The sequence below is a fragment of the Phyllobates terribilis genome, unplaced genomic scaffold (assembly GCF_046119375.1).
Source record: "Phyllobates terribilis strain yellow unplaced genomic scaffold, ASM4611937v1 Scaffold_9__5_contigs__length_417890890, whole genome shotgun sequence".
NCBI classification, from domain to species: Eukaryota; Metazoa; Chordata; class Amphibia; order Anura; family Dendrobatidae; genus Phyllobates; species Phyllobates terribilis.
The window spans coordinates 101,528,457-101,548,523 of NW_027362769.1; the positions used below are offsets into that span (position 1 = coordinate 101,528,457).

Consider the following 20,067-nt stretch of genomic DNA (forward strand, 5'->3'; position numbering starts at 1 on the left):
TGTGGTTGTACTAGTGTTATGGTGACATCTGTGGCTATACCAGTGTTATGGTGACATCTATTTCTGTATTAGTGTTATGGTGACACCTGTGGCTGTACTAGTGTATTGGTAACATCTGTGGCTGTACCAGTGTTATGGTGACATCTGTGGCTGTACTCGTGTAATGGTGACATCTGTGGCTCTACCAGTGTTATGGTGACACCTGTGGTTGTATCAGTGTAATGGTGACATCTGTGGCTGTACTAGTGTAATGGTGACATCTGTGGCTGTTCTAGTGTAATGGTGACATCTGTGGCTGTTCTAGTGTAATGGTGACATCTGTGGCTGTACCAGTGTTATGGTGACATCTGTGGCTGTTCTAGTGTAATGGTGACATCTGTGGCTCTACCAGTGTTATGGTGACATCTGTGGCTGTACTAGTGTAATGGTGACATCTGTGGCTGTACTAGTGTTATGGTGACATCTGTGGCTATACCAGTGTTATGGTGACATCTGTTTCTGTACTAGTGTTATGGTGACATCTGTGGCTGTACTAGTGTAATGGTGACATCTGTGGCTCTACCAGTGTTATGGTGACATCTGTGGCTGTACTAGTGTAATGGTGACATCTGTGGCTGTACTAGTGTTATGGTGACATCTGTGGCTATACCAGTGTTATGGTGACATCTGTTTCTGTACTAGTGTTATGGTGACATCTGTGGCTGTTCTAGTGTAATGGTGACATCTGTGGCTCTACCAGTGTTATGGTGACATCTGTGGCTGTACTAGTGTAATGGTGACATCTGTGGCTGTACTAGTGTTATGGTGACATCTGTGGCTATACCAGTGTTATGGTGACATCTGTTTCTGTACTAGTGTAATGGTGACATCTGTGGCTGTACTAGTGTAATGGTGACATCTGTGGCTGTACCAGTGTTATGGTGACATCTGTTTCTGTACTAGTGTTATGGTGACATCTGTGGTTGTACTAGTGTTATGGTGACATCTGTGGCTATACCAGTGTTATGGTGACATGTGTGGCTATACCAGCGTTATGGTGACATCTGTGGCTATACTAGTGTAATGGTGACGCTTGTGACTCTACTAGTGTTATGGTGACATGTATGGCTATACCAGTGTTATGGTGACATCTGTGGCTATACCAGTGTTATGGTGACATCTATGGTTGTGTCAGTGTTATGGTGACACCTGTGGCTGTACTAGTGTTATGGTAACATCTGTGGCTATACTAGTGTAATGGTGACGCTTGTGGTTCTACTAGTGTTATGATGATGGCTATACCAGTGTTATGGTGACATGTGTGGCTGTATCAATGTTATGGTGACACCTGTGGCTGTAGTAATATTATGGTGACACCTGTGACTGTACCAGTGTTATTGAGGTAACTGTGATGGTAACAGAGTTATGGGGGCATCTGTTGGAGAATTAGTGTTATGGGGCATCCGTGGCTGTACAAGTTTTATAGGTATAATACTTTTTAATTTGTGTACTGCAAATTTAATTGTTTATTTCCCCAAATATTCCTTGACTATCACATTAAAAGTCAACCACTTTTTACCTGTAACAATGAAAACTACGTCAGTTTCCAATTCTATGATGAATGTGGTACATATACAAATATGATAGTGATGCATAATTTTGCTTCTTTCCTAGGTTTTCCAGTTCCTGAGGTGAGCTGGTTTAGGGATGGCCAGGTTATTTCTGCTGCAACACTGCCAGGTGTCCAGATCACGTTTAGTGATGGCCGCGCTAAACTTGTGATTCCCGCTACCACAGCAGCACACAGTGGAAGATACTCCCTAAGAGCCGCCAATGGAGCAGGACAAGCAACTAGCACCGCTGAGCTACTCGTTACCGGTATAAATTCCTGTTTTATGTTTTTCCAACAATACACGACATGCAGAACATTATATATACAGTATATAATGGGATAAACCAGCTGTTAATTCACTGAGAATATTATTATTATTATTATTAATTATTCATCCTGCTTTCTAGTGATGGGTTGTACTACCTTGAGTTAAATAAATGTAAGATTATGTTCACACATTCAGAAGTTGTCTCAGCGCCGCAGTGCAGATTTTGCACCACAAATCAAAAGCAACTTATACTATGCAAGTGAACGGGGCTTTCAAAACTCAATTCCATAGTATTGAAAAAATCTGTGAGACCATGCTGTGTTTTTTGCAATCTGCAGCACGCTCATTTTTGTACAGATTTTAATTGCGGACACCATTCTGCACAATGATTAGTAATGGGGTAGGGTCAAATCAGCATCCAAATCCACACCAAAATTAGCAAGTAACATGCGCAGATTTTGTTGTGGATTTGTGGCCAAATCCAGAACTGAAATTTTCTGCAGTGTGTGAACATCATCTAAGAGTTCCTAGGAGGTTTCTAAAGCAAATGATGATCTACTGTGTACTCATTGATCTTGGGTGATGCTGTGCACTCTGTTATTAAATCTAGGCTACAGCTGACCAGAAAGTTCTCTTTTCCACTGGTGGGCCAGTATAAGAGTTCGTTTGGTTGTTTCACTAAAACCTGGTAGATCCGCTCTATTGTCAGATGTATCACCACTTATTAACCTCATTAAGGCAAAATGAAGTCTTAATATGTAAATGCAGGGGTGTCCGGATGTGGAGGGGGCACAGGAGCTGAGCTCACCACAAAATTGGCACAGTTGCTGGTGCTCAACACACACCGACTCCCGTTGGTCCTTCACAATCCCAATACCATGTGGTATTATAGTATTTTGTAGAAGCAGATTGAAACAATCTTAGGTTCAAGTCCCCTGGGAGACTAAAAAATAAAGTAGAAAATGAACAAAAGTTTTAAAACATATTTTAAAAAAATGAATCACTTCTTTTCCAGATTAAAAATAAATAAATTATTATTAATAATAATAATTACATATTTGGTATTGTCATGTTTGTAAAAGTCTGGTCAGTCAAAATATAAAATAATTAACCCATATGGTAGACGCCATAAAGGAAAAAAAATCTACACTTCAGAATCATGTTTTTTTTTAAATCAGCACACTTCCTTAGAGAAAATGCAATACAAATTGATCAAATCATCTTATGTTCCCCACATTGGGATTAAAACTGACAGATCACCTTGCAATAAACAAGTCCTCCCACAGCTCCATCGGCAGAAAAATAAAAACTGGTCTTTGAAAATGGCGACACAAACCCGCATTTTTGTATTTTTTTTATTTTACAAACTTCAGGTCTTTTGTTCACCACTAAAATAAAAAAAAATCTATGCAAGTTTGTTCTTGCTGTAATCGTTCCGACCTGGGGAATTATGTCTCCATGTTATTTTTACTATATAATGAATGCCGTTAACACAAAACCCAAAAAACAGTGGTGTCATTAAAAACTACAACTTGTGTCTCAAAAAAAAAACAAGCCCTCTTACCGATGAAGAATTAAAAAAGTTATGGTTCTTGGAAGAAGGGGAGGAAAAAAATGAAACTGCAAAAATTATGATTGACTGCGGAGGCAAGGGGTTAATACAAAATGGCTACCTTTAATTTGACAGTTCACTGTACCTGTTTTTAGAAGAAAATGATACTATGGCCCAAAGGAATCTCCATGAAATGTTACATCTATTATAGGAAATTTCATCACACATTTTGGTAAATTTGCCCTATGTTTGGACAGTGCACGTCACATCCATTACATTTACTGATTTAATGAATGTATTGCTACTTTAAGTTTGACTTTCTACGGTTTCGATTTCTTTTAGCTGAAACAGCACCCCCAAACTTTACACAAAGACTACAGACTACGACAGTAAGACAAGGCAGTCAAGTTCGACTTGACGTCAGAGTGAGTGGAATCCCTACACCTGTGGTGAAGTTCTACAGGGAGGGAGCTGAAATTCACAGCTCCCAAGATTTCCAGATCCTTCAAGATGGAGACCTCTACAGTTTAATCATTGCAGAAGCGTACCCTGAAGATTCCGGAACCTATTCTGTAAACGCAACTAATAATGTCGGACGTGCTACTTCAACAGCTGAACTGACTGTTCAAGGTACCGATTTCATTTTCAGGACTTTAAAGTCTTCCATTCTTGTAGACATGCAAATTGTCTCTTCAGAGAGGAAGAGGACTAGAACTCTAGCATCACCTATTGGAAGCAGCGATCCTAAAAGTCAATATCGTCTCTTTACCAAGCCTTGTAATATGCAACGCTCGCTAAAGAGTCGATATTGACTTTTAGGATCACTGCTTCAAATAGGTGGTCCTAGAGTTTGAGTCCTCTTCCTCTCTGAAGAGGCAATATGTATTTTTAATTTCCAAGAGGAGAATGCATGGCTTATAAGTCTCCTCAATCTGACATGCCAGGCTTGTCTTGTCACTCTCCACAAGGAGAAACATTACCCCATAGATTCTTGAAGAGAAAAACCTAAGAAAACACAGGAGTGTACAGTCTAAATATTAAGAATAAATCTTTATTAGTCCAATTACAGACATATTAAAAATATTTAAAAGATGTCAGTACAGAGAAGCTACTCCATAGAATATGCCCAAAGTAGTAATGCCATATAAGACATCACAATTGTAGTTGATCTCTGAGTAGCAAAAAGAAAAGTATCTGCAGAAAAATAGCAAATAACTAAAGGTGGGAGGGACAAGATGGACACTCAATCTGAAGCAAATCCAAATCTATAGCAAGTCTGATTACATATCAAGAGAGTGCCAAATTGCAATATAAGATATCAAAGAGATTGCCCAGTGGCTGCTGCAACAGCGCAACCTATCAGACCAAAAATGTAAAAGGTCCAAGAGGGATTAAGAGTGGCGAGTTGAACAATGTCCCAATCAAAATATCAGAGGAAAGACTTCAAATAAGATATACAGTAGATTCCTATGGAGCATCAGCGCTCCAGAATTAGGGGAATCAAATGCAAAGCAATAGTAAATACAGAGATACAAAAAGTGACAAAGAGGCAGAGACCTGTGATAGAGAGTAACTAGGAAACCACCCCACTGCACGTTTCGTGTTTAGCTTCTTCCAAGATATATGTTCTGATATTTTGCTTGGGACTATGTGTAGAGGATTCAACTCTGACTTAGCGCTTGCCCCTTTCTAATTTGAAGGGGGCCACACTTCAGTTTTCTGCACAGGGCTTCTCTTAACGGCATAAATGGATAAAATTGCAAAGTGATTGCAAAAAAAGCAACTTTGCAATTTACTTGTTATTAAAAATCGTTTCCGTTTTCAAGAGCTGAGGGATTTTTAATTCCATTATGTACTGCTTGTTGCCTCTGTACTCTATCAGCAGTGGACGATCTAGGCAAAGAGCAGACCGCTTACAAGTACTATTCTCTACAACTTGGAAGCGCTGCTTCGAAACAGACAGGATTGCTGGATCCAGCCAGGTTCAGTCTTCCTGCACTTTTTCGATGTTGCAGAGATAAAACTGACCTCCTCTTGCAACATCGAAGAGCGCATATTTTGGGCCAGTAGCGCAACTATGCCGCTGGTCCAAACTGTCCATCATTCAGGAATGCCACTCTCTCCATACCCCCGACTGAAAGTGATATGGTTTCTATTCTGGTTCCAAGTTCTAGTAGTGCAATGACATCCTTGGTGCCATAGTGTATAATAGTATCGGGAACCATCATCAGCTGGGGAGTCACCGGCAGGGGCCCAGAGAACCCATAATCCTATACTACGGAATATTTTATCTATATATTTAAATTATCTTATTTTCAACTTCTTCCTTTCTAGCTGAAGAAGAAATACCTGCCAAAAAGACGAAAACAATTGTATCTACTGCTCAGATTTCCCAGACAAGACAAGCACGTTTCGAAAAGGTAATTACAATTATACTAGATTCCTTGATAGGGCGTTGATCCTGGGAACTAGTCTGATTGTCGTATGGAGTCTGGAAGGAATTATTTTCCCCAATGTGGAGCTTGGTGTTTGCCACATGGTTTTTTTTTGCCTTCCTCTGGATCAACATGTTAGGCTATGGCTTGAACTAGATGGACTTAGTCTTCCTTTAACCTTAAAAACTATGTTACTATGTTACTAATTTAGTATTGTGTGAATGTTCAGACATGCTTGTGCCAGCAAAGCCAATTAATCATATTACTCACAAAGGTAATGTATTTCATTACTAATAGGAGTTAACGTGTACTTTGCATTTTACAGAGAGTAGAGGCTCATTTTGATGCACGTTCCAGTACCACAGTTGAAATGACTATTGAAAGTGCTGCAGGAGTGCAGCTACCGCACAAGACTCCTCCAAGAATTCCTCCTAAGCCTTCATCAAAGTCACCAACTCCGCCGGTGATTCCTACAAAGGTTCAGATGGTCAGACAGCAATCTCCATCACCTGTACGCCAATCTCCTTCTCCTGTTAGACCAGTGAAAGCACCAGTACCTTCACCTGTCAGGTACTGTCGAGCACGTTACACTTTTCCTTTATGATCATTTTCTCTTTGCCTACTATCACATGCTAAGGAGACAATTTATTAAGCATTGTATGCCAGAAAATGGGTGTTAAAAATTCTCAAATTTTTGTGCTACACATTTGCTAAAGATTTTAGAATTTTTGCTGCTTTTATGGGAGTTACGCCAACTTTTTGAAAAGTTGGCAGAGCTTAGTGCAAGAGGTACTGTATGTCCTTGCACATCTCAACAGATTCATTATAAAAGGTGGTGTAAATCCTAACAGAAAGCACTAGTACATTTTCTGATGCTGATTCACAGGTCATACGCATCTCTGGGTAAATTTGGCGCTTCTTACTTCAGCGGACTCTGAATCAAGAATGGTGTACAAAACACCATGAATTCTTCCTAGAACTTGTAAAATATTGAATTACTATTTATTTGAAGAAATGATCTAAGGCCTAATTCAGACATTCAGACATGTCCTACTTAGATCAGTGTTGAGGATCAAACTCGCCAAAGTTGTTGGCCTCGTAAAAAAAAATTTATTTTGCTGTTTAATGGGTAGGACAAGCTATTTTTTTTAAAAAATAGAAGAAAAAAGAAATGCACCAAGTATTGTAGAGACTGATACACAGACCCAAGTTGGGTCAAGCACACTGAAAATAAAAAAAGAAATCATAGAGCATTTTTCACATATGAGAAATAAAACTGATGTGTGAAACCGGCCAAAGGCTACGTCCATACATCTGTGTGACATGTCCTAGTGCTGTTCTCTTTCTTCTCAGACAGCACTGACATCCATAAAGTTTCATTGATTCATGCACAAATCAGTTTTAAAAATGGGTCCGTGTCTCTGGTTTGAGAAATTAAGAGGAGGTCCTATTCTCATCTTCCAAACAGAAGCCACCAGAAGAATGGACAGGTCACAGTTACGAACAATGGAACATGTGCACAGCAAGTTGTTTTTACAATGCTGTGCATCTGTTCATTCTTTTTTATGTTTTTTTTTTTTTTGCGCTTTTCCAGGCGGAATCCACCTGATAAAGACGTTGTGTGCTTACATTCCATAACAATTACTCTCAATTACTTAAAAGGAATTTTTAGAGTTTTCGGAATTAATATTGCCATGATGATTCATGCTTCATTTTTTATTTTTACAGCATCCTGCCATGTGTGTGTTTGTGCAAAAAAGTGTTCATACTAGAATAATTCATTATTATAGGGTCCGTATACAAAAAGTATTGAGGTGCAATATAGTGCCTAAAACCCTTTGTGTGAACTAGCCCTTAGCTTTAGAAAAAGTTGTAGTTGATTTACAAGAAAGCATGTTCTTTTTAGCATCTTCAGATTTAATGTGGAGTAATAGCGCCATCTACTGTATATTTTCCAGAATGCAATCTTGCCAGAATCACAACTAGCTCTTTGACAAAAAAAATTGTTAAACTTTCTGATTTCTTCATATTTTCTTTGCCACGTAGAATCAGTTTTTTTTTCACTAATCTTTGACATTAATTATTTTTAGTTTTTCTTTTCGAATTCTAAATTTGTTTGTAGTAAAGAAAGCACAATGTATCTATGGTTATTTGTGAATCATAGCAAAAATATCTTTTATTACCATCAGGTCAGTCTCCCCGGCTGGAAGAGGACTGTCTACGTCTCCAATCAGATCTGTGAAGTCTCCTTCTCCCGCAAGAATCACTTCAACATTGGTTGGTGCTGAAGTTCCTCCTCCTTGGAAGCATGAAGTATTCGTGTCTTCTGGAGCCTCACACATAAAGACTGAGCAGAAGTGGGAATCCAGGGAGCAGATCACAGTTACTGGAGTGGAAACCAGAGAGGTAAAGGCCTCATTGTATATGTCAATACATATTTTATGATTTCTTAAGTTATTAGGCATAGACTAGACAGAAAAAGCAGGATGCACAACTTTAGTCGTAACTTAAAGGGGTTGTCCAGTGAAAACAATTTATCACCTATCCACAGGTTAGGTGATAACTTGCTAATTAGTCTACATTTATTGGCAGAAGGGGACATTTTTAATCCAGACGGGACGGGGAACTTTTATCCCTGTTAGAAAATGGAGAGGCAGGTCAGATGCTCAACTGCTCCTCCATTCATTCTGTATGGGTAAAGCACTGGACAGCCCCATAGAGAATGATCGGAGCAGCGGTCTAGCATGCGCACTTCCGCTCCATTCTATTGGGGGTGTCCCTGTTCTGCTGATCGGTGCAGGTCCAAGCAGTCTGACACCAACCAATCAACAAGTTATCACTTTTTTTTTTGATAGATAGGTGATAACTTGTTTTCACAGGATATCATTGTGCTACCATTGCAGATTTATGAGATTTTACAATGAAAATTTGGGTGAACGCAACAACACAGGACACATTTTATGATGGAATCTATTCCCATTGCTGAAACCATAGAGTGACCATATTGTGTACCCAAGCTTACTGTTTAGTCTCTGCCATAACATGGAGGTTTTTAAAGGGAACCTGTAACCAGAAAAAAACCTCTATTAACCTGCAGATATGGTTTAATCTGCAGGTTAATGGTGTTACTAACCTGCCCCTTGCTGGCATTTAGCCGAACGCTGCTGGGAGAAAATTAACCCCACCCCTGGCAGCATTCCTGTTTCAGTCACTGAGGTGGTGCCAGTGCGGGTTCAGTCATAGCTCTGAGTATACAGAGTGATGGCTGCAACCACGGCCCTGGCACTGACTGACACTCGCTCATCATTAAGGGACGGCTGTCAGTCGGGGCCGAAGTCACGGTTGTAGCCACCGCTCTCTATACTCAGAGCAGTGACTGAACCAGCGCCGGCTCAGCCCCCGTGACTGAAATAAATGCTTAATAGAATTTTTTCTGGTGACAGGTTCCCTATAAAGCAAGTAATTATTGTTTATATATATTCTCTATTGTGATTTTTTTTTTTAATTTTACCTGTGAAATGTATATTTTAATGTGACTGATATAGGTCCACGGAGCAGGAAAAACAGCAGCTGTCGCTACCGTAGTTGCTGCTGTTGATATGGCCAGAGTGAGAGAACCTACTCCAAGTGCCACTGAACTGACTGCTAAAAGGACAGCAATGACTGCTGTGCAAATTCAACCTGTCCCTGAGCAGGTAGAAAAAAAAGTAAAACATTAATAGCACTTAGAGCAAAAATGCTGCTAAACCAGGGGCATGCTGGCAACTTGAATACAGTAGTCTATTTTTATTTCCTTACTGATCAAATTCTATCCCTGATTTCCAGAAATTAAAGTAGCACTCCAGCGTACATTTTGCACATTTAATTGTAACTTATCAGCAATATCTAGTTGTGTAATTTGTTCTATCCCAGATCATTTACATCCATATACTGTATTTTTAGGCCTTCATTATGAGCTACTGGGTCATGTGATCTCCAGACTGACCACCAGAGTAGTACATGCCCTACTGATAGAAAATCTCTGACTTCCTGTGAATTAGAGGATGAAATCATAATTTATAAAATCTCCCTTGATGGCTCTCAGACTTTTTCTATCCCCTCCCAGTTCTACCCTTCTTGTTCCTTTGTATGTCCCCCAAGCTGCTGAGGACACAACTTTTGCCTTATATAGAAGAGTAATGGTATAGTAGGTGAGTCCTTACAATCATTAGTGCTGTAGAGCTTTAAAATACCCTTGAATTACACTTCCTGTATCTATCTGTGTGCTGTGTGAATAATCTCCATTGTATCCTACTGGAGATGTAGTTTTACACAACTAAGAGCTGACAGGGAGGAAGCTATCACAAGCAGGAGGCAGTGGAATAGATTGGGGACACTGCAGTGTGAACCACATACACTGAGCTTCTGCTGTATACATTACATAGGATACACTGAGATGTTGCTGTAAACATAACATATTTTACACTGAGACTCTGCAGCATACCTTACATAGCTTACACGGACACTGCTGTACATACATCACATAGGATATACTGTGACTCTGATGTATACAACAGATAGGATACCCTGAGACATCACATAGGATACACTATATCACATAGGATACACTAAAACTGCTGTAAATACATCACATAGGATACACTGAGACTGCTGTATATAACACATATGATACACCAGGACTGCTGTATATATTGCATAGGATACACTGAGACTGCTGTATATGTCACATAGGATACACTGAGACTGCTGTATATAATACATATGATACACCAGGACTGCTGCATATATTGCATAGGATACACTGATACTGCTGTTTATGTCACATAGGATACACTGAGACTGCTATATTCATCACATAGGATACACTGAGACTGCTATATACATCACATAGGATACACTGAGACTGATATATACATAACATAGGATACACTGAGACTGCTGTATACATAACATGGGATACACTGAGACTGCTGTATACATCACAGGGGATAAACTAAGACTCTGATGTATACATAAAGGGACAACAACTCTATGTCACTGAGCTATCACTGGCTGCCATTAGATATGAGCAAGAGCATCTTGGGAAATGTAGTCTGCATTATGAGAACCATATAATAGAGGAAAAAGGAATCAAAATGGTAGACACTCCAGGCATGGCCTCTAGATTATTAAGCCTAGGCTGCACTTGAAAGGTAAAATAATAGTTTTGCTAGAGTGCTTCTTTAAATTTTCTTTGCAATGCTCAAATACTTTTGGCACTGTCCATAGGTCTTTGCTATTGAAAACCCAACCCAACATTCAATAAAGGATCCAGTAAAATTAACAATATGTATAATGCCAAGTGGATTTAAGCCCTCTTTGACCATCCTTTTTTGGATGCACTTCATGTGATCTGCGAACGTGTACCTATCTATGACATATCAGAAGATAATTTGACCCCTTTAAACACATCAAATTCAACTTGCCCAAGGGGGCCATTATTTTTCAGACCAGCGTGTCCCTGATTACTAAGCATACTATAACAAGAGCTTGCTGTACGCTTCACTGACCTTCATTATTTCATCATCATCTTCATCAGATAACCTAAACTTCCATGCTTCAATCTCACTCGTTTCATCTGCTTTTCTATGGTGCTAGTCACATTTTAGAATTGATATTTATCATTATAAGCAACAATTGTTTTTTCATAAATACCAGGTAAGGAAAGAAGCTGAAAAAACTTCTGTAAGCACTGTAGTTGTGTCCAGTGAAAAAAGCAGACAAGAGACCGTTGCCAGAACGGTAGAAGCTGCTGCCACCAAGCGTGAACAGATACACGCAGTACAAGAACAGGTGATTTCCACTACCGGATTTGCACAAATAGTACATAACCCATATTTTTAGTCAGAATTGTGGAAGCTAACACAAGCCTTGAAAATATATATTTTTCTTCATTTTTTGAAAATCTAATATGTTAAAGGAATGTTTACTAACTAAGATCCTGTGACCAGTACCACTGGCTTAACCTAAGGTTAGACTTTGGGCAAAAAAAGGTAAATCCACTTGGAAACTCAAAAAAAACACATGTTTAAGGTACACCGCCTCTGGCACTGGCCACACATGTATGAATTTAGATTTTTATAACCTAAGCACCCATGTTTGTTCTTGCACAACAACTGTATAAACCATTAAAAACCTAAAGATTTGCATTGTCGTGTACGTTTACCGGTTGCACAGATGAATTATGATTCAGAGAAGGTAATGGCTGTGGCTACGGTTCTGGCCGCTGTACAGCAAGCAAGGAGTCGGACTCTTCTTTGTTCAGAAAAGTTAGATATCTCTGATGTACCAGAAGCATCTGATGAGGTACCAGCTCAGTGATCACATCTACTGTACTCTTCTTTACCACGGGGCACTTCTTCTTTCCAATCTTCTTCACGTTTTGTTTTCGATCACTTCTTTTGTGTTTGGTGTTTTGCAAAATTGGCGCACATATACCACGTGCATGTTAGGGCCATATAAGAACAGGGAGCCAACGTAAACTCCTGCTTTTATATGAGCTGATATGTATTATATGTATTATGTGTATAGGTATTTCCTTTTTTTTCGGAAAGTATCAATATAAGAAGTAAAATGTATAAATGTCATGTTAAAAGCAAGAACCAAACTCTTGAATAAGGAACTTCCACTTTTGCAGGTCACTTTGTTTTAATGTGGCCGCTAACATTGGCAGCAACAATTTTTTGTGTTGGCTCTACTCCATTGTCTGAGACCAAAATTTAGTTTGTATTTGCCAATGAATCACTTTGTGCATATAAAAAAAATTGTATTGAAATATGTAGTCGACTATGTTGTTGAATACATTTTTGATGCGACGCCAGTGTATTCTAGCCAAATGTGCGCCAAAAGATACCCATTTGGCATAAGTTTGACATTCAAGTCTTTTGGCTATATGGCATTCTTTATGGTTAATGATATAATTGAGACTAAAGTTGCACAATTCACAGCCTTTAACGCGGATCTGCTACCAGTGATACAAATGGTACAAATGGTGTACATCACTAATTAGATCTCTTAGACCTGATAAGGATGTTATGTTTAATTTGGAATTACATGGCTTAATTGTGTAATCCTTTGTGAAAGTTTTCTCAATTTACGCCCACTTAAGCTAGTTGATAGCTTCTCAGTGTCGCTCTTGTAGATGCTCAGATCTCACGTTGCTCAGTACAAGTTGCAGTCGTCAGTCAGGCTGGGTGGATGGAGACTCATGATCTATTTCAATCCATAATTAGACTCATAAAATGATTTTTTCAATGTCAGGATTATACAGTCATTCTAATATGAATTTTCAAAGTAATCCCACTAGTTTCATTAGGTCTAAGACATCTATTTAATAATATGTGGAGTTTGTATTGGGTATCTGGTGATTGATCCAATTTAAAGGGGTTTTCCGGAGCTGTAATATTGATGACCTATCTTTAGAATATGCCATTAATGTAAGATCAGTGGGGGTCTGACTTCTGGCACTCCCACCAATCGGTTGAATGAAGGAATCCCATTTAGTAATTACCAGACACTGTACTGTGCATTTTTGTTGTAAATGGGACTGAACTGCAGTACTAGGTAAAGCCACTACCAAATGTATAAAAGAGGAGAAAGAGGCGCTCCATGTGTATTCACACAACTAAGAGTGAGACCGGAGTTGTGTGGCACAACTCCGATATGTGCGCGAGAGAGATCAATGTGTGTCTGCTGCTTTGGCCACCGAGCTCACACCCTTTGGATGGAGGACAGATAATGGATTGTAGTAGATGAACAGTGTATCCCAGATGCTTCCAAAAACTTCAAGGACCATCCGGATTAAATGGTTTATTCATACAACGAATTTCGGAGTTGAACCAACTCCGAAACGCGTTGTATGAGTTAACTCTTTTATCCTGATGGTTCTTGAAGTTTTTGGCAGCGTCTGGGACACGCCATCCATCAACTAAAATCCACCACCAAATGTACAGCGCTGTGTCTGGTAAACAGTGACGTTTACCCCTTTGTTTGTGCCAGGAGTTGGGTCCCATCTATCCAAAATTCATCATAGGGATTACGAATAATTGCCGTATTATAACATTCTCACGGGTCAGACAATTAAATTGTTGCTTCCATGGGGAGTGAGAAATTATAAGGTTGCCAGGAAATATCGAGCTGCATTGTCCTTCATTTATATCCGTGTTTCTGTCTATGTTTCTTGCAATTGTTTTGCACCTTGTTTCCTTCACGTCTTTCTGGAGTTTTGTATGAACTGTATTAATGTTGCCTTTAGATGGAAGCTGGGAAAAAAGCGGGAGCTGTGGCTACAGTTGTTGCTGCAGTTGACCTTGCACGGGTTAGACAACCAGGACATACGGAAGAAGGTTATACGGAGGAAACAGCTCTGCAGTATGAATACAAAGAGCATGTTTCTGCTAGAAAAACTGTTGAATACTCACCTGAGCGCCAAGTTGTCCCTAGACAAATCCCCGTAAAAGCTCCAGAAGTCCATGTCCCAACTGTGCCAAAAATAATCCCAATTGAACACGTGCCATCACCGGTTCCACAGGTTAGGCCCTGACTTTCTTACTCTACCATTATTTCTCTTTCGACGTGCAATTGAAACAAAACTCAACACAATTTTATTGATTAATGTAGATTAAAAGAACTCCAGAACCACCAACCGTACCAGTGGTCCAAGTGGATCAAACTATTTCACATACACCTATTCCTCACTTTTCCGTCACTAAAGTTACAGTTCCCAAAGCTGAACTTACACATGAGGTAAGAAATGAGTGACATGTATATCAGGCAATACGGATTGTCACCGCTGCCAGGAATATATCTAACTACACTGGCAGTTCATCATCATTAAAATCACCAACATAATCATCATCATCCTTTCTCTTACAAATATTCATTTTACATAAACCAAAAATGCCAAAAGAAAGAAATTCAATGCCTCGATTAATGTAATTGATATTTTTGGACTTAAATGAATATTTGTAATGTTTTGCCTGATACACATTATCTGAAGTTATTAAAATATTCCATATCACATTAATAATAATACAGGAAACCCTACTTATATATTTTTACAACTTTGCAGTTGTATAAGGCCACGTTCACACGTTCAGTATTTGGTCAGTATTTTATCCCAGTATTTGGGAACAATCAGAAGAAAAGTATAATAGAAACACGTCACCACTTCTGCATTTTTCACCCACTCCTGGTTTTGGCTTACAAATACTGATGTAAAATACTGACCAAATACTGAACGTGTGAACATGGCCTTACTGCGTACTAAAAGCTGGTCATTAACATAATTGGCAATTTCCTCTACACTTTCTTCTTAGCTGCAATAAATATGTAACGCACAGAAAAGCTTCTTCACTCTTGATTTTCCCATCTTCTGCACATAACACCTTCTTGGCAAAGTGTCTGTTTTTTGTGTCTTTTATGTTTCTATGTGTCTTGTGTGTATTGTGACTAGACAGTGACTACTCATTGCTTCTCTTCTCCTGATTTTAAAGATGCTCTGCTGTTCACCTCTGCCAACTTTAATGATTGCCCTTTAAAAACATTAAATCTCTCTATCCTTTCATTTTTCTTCTGTTTTTTTTATTTTTTTTATCAGTGTTGTTCAGGAGTAATGTTGAAAAATTTGTATATGGTGCAGTTTCAGATGGTCTTTCCATTTTGTCGTGGTGCTAGAAAATAACTTTGCATATGAATAACTTCTGCTGACTTGCTATAGTTTTTCATACGCAACAGCTTATAGATCAATCACAATATGGCAAGGCTACAGGAGATGCTGCACCCCCAATTTGATGTTTGAAGTCTTTTATTCTCGATTGCACAACTCCTTTGGACGGGTTCTGATTGCTCAGCTGATCATTTGGAAACCATAGAGAGAGTCTAAGTGGCAATGCAGTTGGCAATCAAAACTGACTTACAGAGCCTGTTTTTTTTGTTTAAAGGAAATGTATCATCAGAAATTGGACTACAGTTTAAATCAAGCTTTTATGTTTTTTTAAATTTTCGGTAATGTTTTTTTTTCTTCATATCATCATCTGTATCGAAATAATATATATATGTATATATATATATAATATGGAAATTTTGCAATTTTCATATTATTCGCTGGGGCTATTCTAGTGTCACACTTCCTGTGATTTAAAAAAATTCACATGTACATTAGCAGTAATAGAATAACTATGATCCTATCATTAGCATTGAAGCAACTAATTAGCATGTGCAAAGATTATTGTGGTGGGAGTGGGAGTAGCGGGAGCTGTGGCATCACTTATTGTGATTTGTGGATCCTGTGTTATCAGGTGTGCATAGTGTTGTTTTCTGTCATTGGAATCCTGCCTGTGATGATAATGAGACTTCTGAAAAGTCTTCCATTAAAAGCAGGAAGCATAAATCTAAAGTAGCCCAGTGGGCCAATTTGAAAATTGCAAAACTACAAAAAAAAATGTTAATTGCAAATTGTGATTTGAGAAAAAAAATCATTGGAATTTTTTTTTTTTTTTTTAAATTGATTTGCATAATAGGTCATTTTCTAAAGAATCATTCCTTTTAATAACCTTCACGAAGAAATAGGTAAAAAAAGAAATGAAAATAAAAAATAGGGCCAATGTGAAAATTGCAAACCTACAAAAAAAATTTTAATCACAAATTGTGATTTAAGAAAAAAAATCATTGGAATTTTTTTTTTTACACACAAATAAACTGACTTATACAATAGGTCATTTTCTGATGAATCATTTCTTTGAATAACCTTCACAAAGAAATAGACAAAAAAATGAAAATAAAAAATAAAGTAAACTTCATGTTAATTAAAAAGTTAAAAAGTTAAGGAACTGGGAAAATTGAAAAACCAATGCCAGTTGTGCCAAATAGAGCTATGAAAGCACTGCAGCATGAAAAACCATTAAAGCTTGGATAAAAGCAGAGCACATCTTTAAAATGTATGGCTACGTGATCATAAGATAACAGATTTCCTTTTGCGTGGGTCAGGTGTCAATTGCAGGATCGGCGATAGCGACTCTGGAGAAAGAATTAACTACTGCAGCTTCACAAAAGATCACGAAATCTGTGAAAGCTCCACATTTCAGACCAGCTGAACCTCGAGAGGCGGCAGAAAGGGTCGTCGCTCAACCCTTCTCTTTGACAGAGACTACTGAGGCCTACAAATCCCGCTTTGACGTTGAAATGAAAAGAGATGTAGGCGTGAGTGTTTCAGGTGGCTTAGCGCGTGAAGATAGATTTCAGTATCAATATGAGGTTGGTCATCGAAAAACTTCTTCATCTTCCTTGATTCTTCTCGTAATGTCCAGCTATAACAAAAATAGTCTTTCTTCTCAACAGCCCTATCTCCTTACTACTTGCTGCTCTCTAAACGTGTGTGTATTATTAGTACTTTACTGTGCTTCTAACATGACCATATGCAGGAGAAATCCTATACACCAGTCCACCCAGTTCAGCTATATTTAAACCCTTGCCTATAGAAATGTTAACACTCTTCCATATGTTGCAGGCGGAGGAAGCAGCCCGGGTGCCTCAACCAGCAGAAGTCCCCGTTTCTCCACCAACTTTAGTTTCTGTAAGTAACACATTAAAAGAAACTGGTAATCTTGAATTGGATCTTACCTTTAGCATCTCAATAAGCTTAGCCAATTCTAAGTAAAGTGAATTATTATATGGCAGACCACTCTTCCTGTATTTTGCATTTACTTATTATGCCATATTGAGTATTAGTATTTCTTCCATGTAATGGGAGAGTCATTTTTATTAACATTTCATATAACCAAAGATTTACAGTTGAAAGCAATCTAAAATGTATGTATCAGAATTATAAATGTCCACTGTTTCCCCTGGGCAAGTATATGGGCTACAATCTAAAAGATAACTATCATTATTTATATATATATTTTAAAAAAAAGTTCTTAAAAATGTCTGAAATTATGTTAGTTAGATACATCGCTGAAACTACAATCTTTTACTTCTTAGGGATTGAAAAATGTGACAGTCCTTGAAGGCGAGTCTGTCACTTTGGAGTGTACCATTGCAGGGTACCCGTCCCCAACTGTGGTTTGGTATCGCGAGGATTACCGAATTGAAAATTCCATTGATTTCCAAATTACCTTTGAAGAACAAATTGTACGCCTTGTGATTCGCGAGGCGTTTGCCGAAGATAGCGGCCGATTTACTTGTACAGCTACCAACGAGGCAGGAACGGTCAGCACTTCTTGCTACCTCCTCGTTCAAGGTAAGCCAATACCACTTGCGTGAGTTTATTTTGGTTGGTGGTTGAGAATAGTAAGGGGTGTGAATGTTAGGAGCAGCTGCATTTTATTACCTGCCTGTACTTATGGTGAACAAATGGACAAGTGACATGTGGAGTCTATTTAAGTGAAGTCTATGGAATTTTTGAGGGTGTTGAATTGCATGGATGAAATCTTTACTAAGTAAAACAAACTTTTAAAACTTAATGGAAACTAATATTCTCGATATACAAAATTCATTTTGAAGGTCCAATCATCTTGGAAAAGTGGGCCTGTGTGTGGATGTAGTTTTAACAAAGTAATTTTTTTTTTACATTTACAACAGATTAATATACTTTGGGAGTTAATGCAGTTTTTTTTTTACAGATTTTTTATGTTGTTTTTAAGCCAGAGTCAGGTAAAAAGGGTAAAAAAAGAAGAAAAGCATAAATCTTTTACTTGTACTTTTTATATGTATGTCACAGTTGTGCCCACTCCTGGCTTTAGCTTGAAAAATTGTCTAAAAAAAGTTTGCTTAATTGAGCCTTAAAATGTTTTGCATTTGGAATGAGACTATTTAATTGGTGTTGCATAGGACAAGCATCAGTTTTGCACTTGATATAGGCATCCGCCTATATTGTGTTTGTATTGTGTATTTTGTTTTAACCTTGCATCATAACATTTCTAAGTATAATGGTTAAAGGGGTTTCCTGAGCTTGAGCTAAATTTCTGCAGGTAAGACTACAGGTTGGCAAATCCTGAAAGTGTTCGATATGCACACTGTCATGATTTCCCTCATTTGCCAGATTAAGCGGATGGTCACATGCTAACTAAATTCTCATCCGCTTCACTTTAAATTTTCATCCAATTCTCTCTATGCTTTAAATAAGTGGATGAGAATTTAGTTGGCACGTGACCGCCAGAATGCAAATCCCAGGCTGTTCATCTGCTCGATCTGGCAATTGAAGGGAATCCTGACAGTGTACACAATAGACAATGTCAGGATTTGACAATCTGAACTCATATAGAGTAATTTCAGAAATTTAGCTCAAGTCCAGAAAGCTATTTTTAAAAATGTTAGTACATGCAGTTATGTTGTGGTTTTGCTGTGAAATAAATAGATTTTCCTTAAAGAAATGTTTCCATAAGAATAATCAATGTTTCTTGAAATTTTCGTAAAACTGCTTCTATGTAAAACGCAATTGTGTAGAAAATTAAATGATGCAGTTACAGGTGCGATTTTGTGTATTCAGGTCAGTTTTCAAATGTAAATTTTTTATAGCCTTTAAAAAAATCACATTGACGTTTAGCACAGCAGTTTTTACACTGTACGGAATGCAGTGAAACCAAAAGTGTGAATTTTATTATTTTCAAATTATTTTTCGCTTCAATAATCTGACTTCTTCTTCTTGTCCATAAGTGGTGTGTTATTAAACATTCTGGATAATTGTACGTTGTGTATAAGGATTTTAACTTTATTGTAGTTTTATGTTTATTTTATTAAAGAGAATATGTCAGCAAGTTTTTCTCTCCCCAAACTATTTATAAGTGCATGCACCTCTTTCAAAGCCCAGTCCAGCAATACGTTTACATAACCAGTCCTTTCTTCTGTTACTGAGAAATCAACATTTGATATGCAAATGTGTCACTCCAGCTCTATTTCCTGACTAGAGCCTCCGCCTCCTCCTGCTTAACTGTCCGCTCCATTGTCTAAAGTCATAAGTATAGAGGCTATGAGTCATAGCCTCTATACTTATGATGCTATCAGTCATGCAAGAGGAGGCGGCGCTGGGTGGGGAATAGAGCTGGAGTGACAGAGGTTTCAGATCTGCAGTCTAATTTGCATATTAATTCAAACACTGGTTTCCCAGTAATATAGGAACAGACAGGCCATGTAAAGGTATTGCTCGACTTGTCTTTGAAAGAGCTGCATGCACATACAAATAGTT

At 38.2% G+C, this 20,067-nt stretch overlaps 1 protein-coding gene across 50 annotated transcripts in view; it reads left to right on the forward strand.

Moving 5' to 3' along the window:
* Positions 1-20,067, forward strand: part of TTN (titin) — a 282,255-nt gene that overhangs the window by 12,465 nt on the left and 249,723 nt on the right. For 49 of the 50 annotated variants that reach the window (XM_073646811.1, XM_073646863.1, XM_073646839.1 and 46 more), the window contains exons 3-14: positions 1,654-1,857; positions 3,754-4,041; positions 5,746-5,831; positions 6,172-6,416; positions 8,036-8,252; positions 9,392-9,541; positions 11,544-11,678; positions 14,140-14,415; positions 14,505-14,630; positions 16,872-17,138; positions 17,392-17,457; positions 17,865-18,123. In XM_073646811.1, coding sequence (XP_073502912.1) covers positions 1,654-1,857; positions 3,754-4,041; positions 5,746-5,831; positions 6,172-6,416; positions 8,036-8,252; positions 9,392-9,541; positions 11,544-11,678; positions 14,140-14,415; positions 14,505-14,630; positions 16,872-17,138; positions 17,392-17,457; positions 17,865-18,123 — 2,319 coding nt within the window. The remainder of the gene's footprint in view (positions 1-1,653; positions 1,858-3,753; positions 4,042-5,745; positions 5,832-6,171; positions 6,417-8,035; positions 8,253-9,391; positions 9,542-11,543; positions 11,679-14,139; positions 14,416-14,504; positions 14,631-16,871; positions 17,139-17,391; positions 17,458-17,864; positions 18,124-20,067) is intronic. The other variant, XM_073646855.1, reaches the window with a different exon arrangement.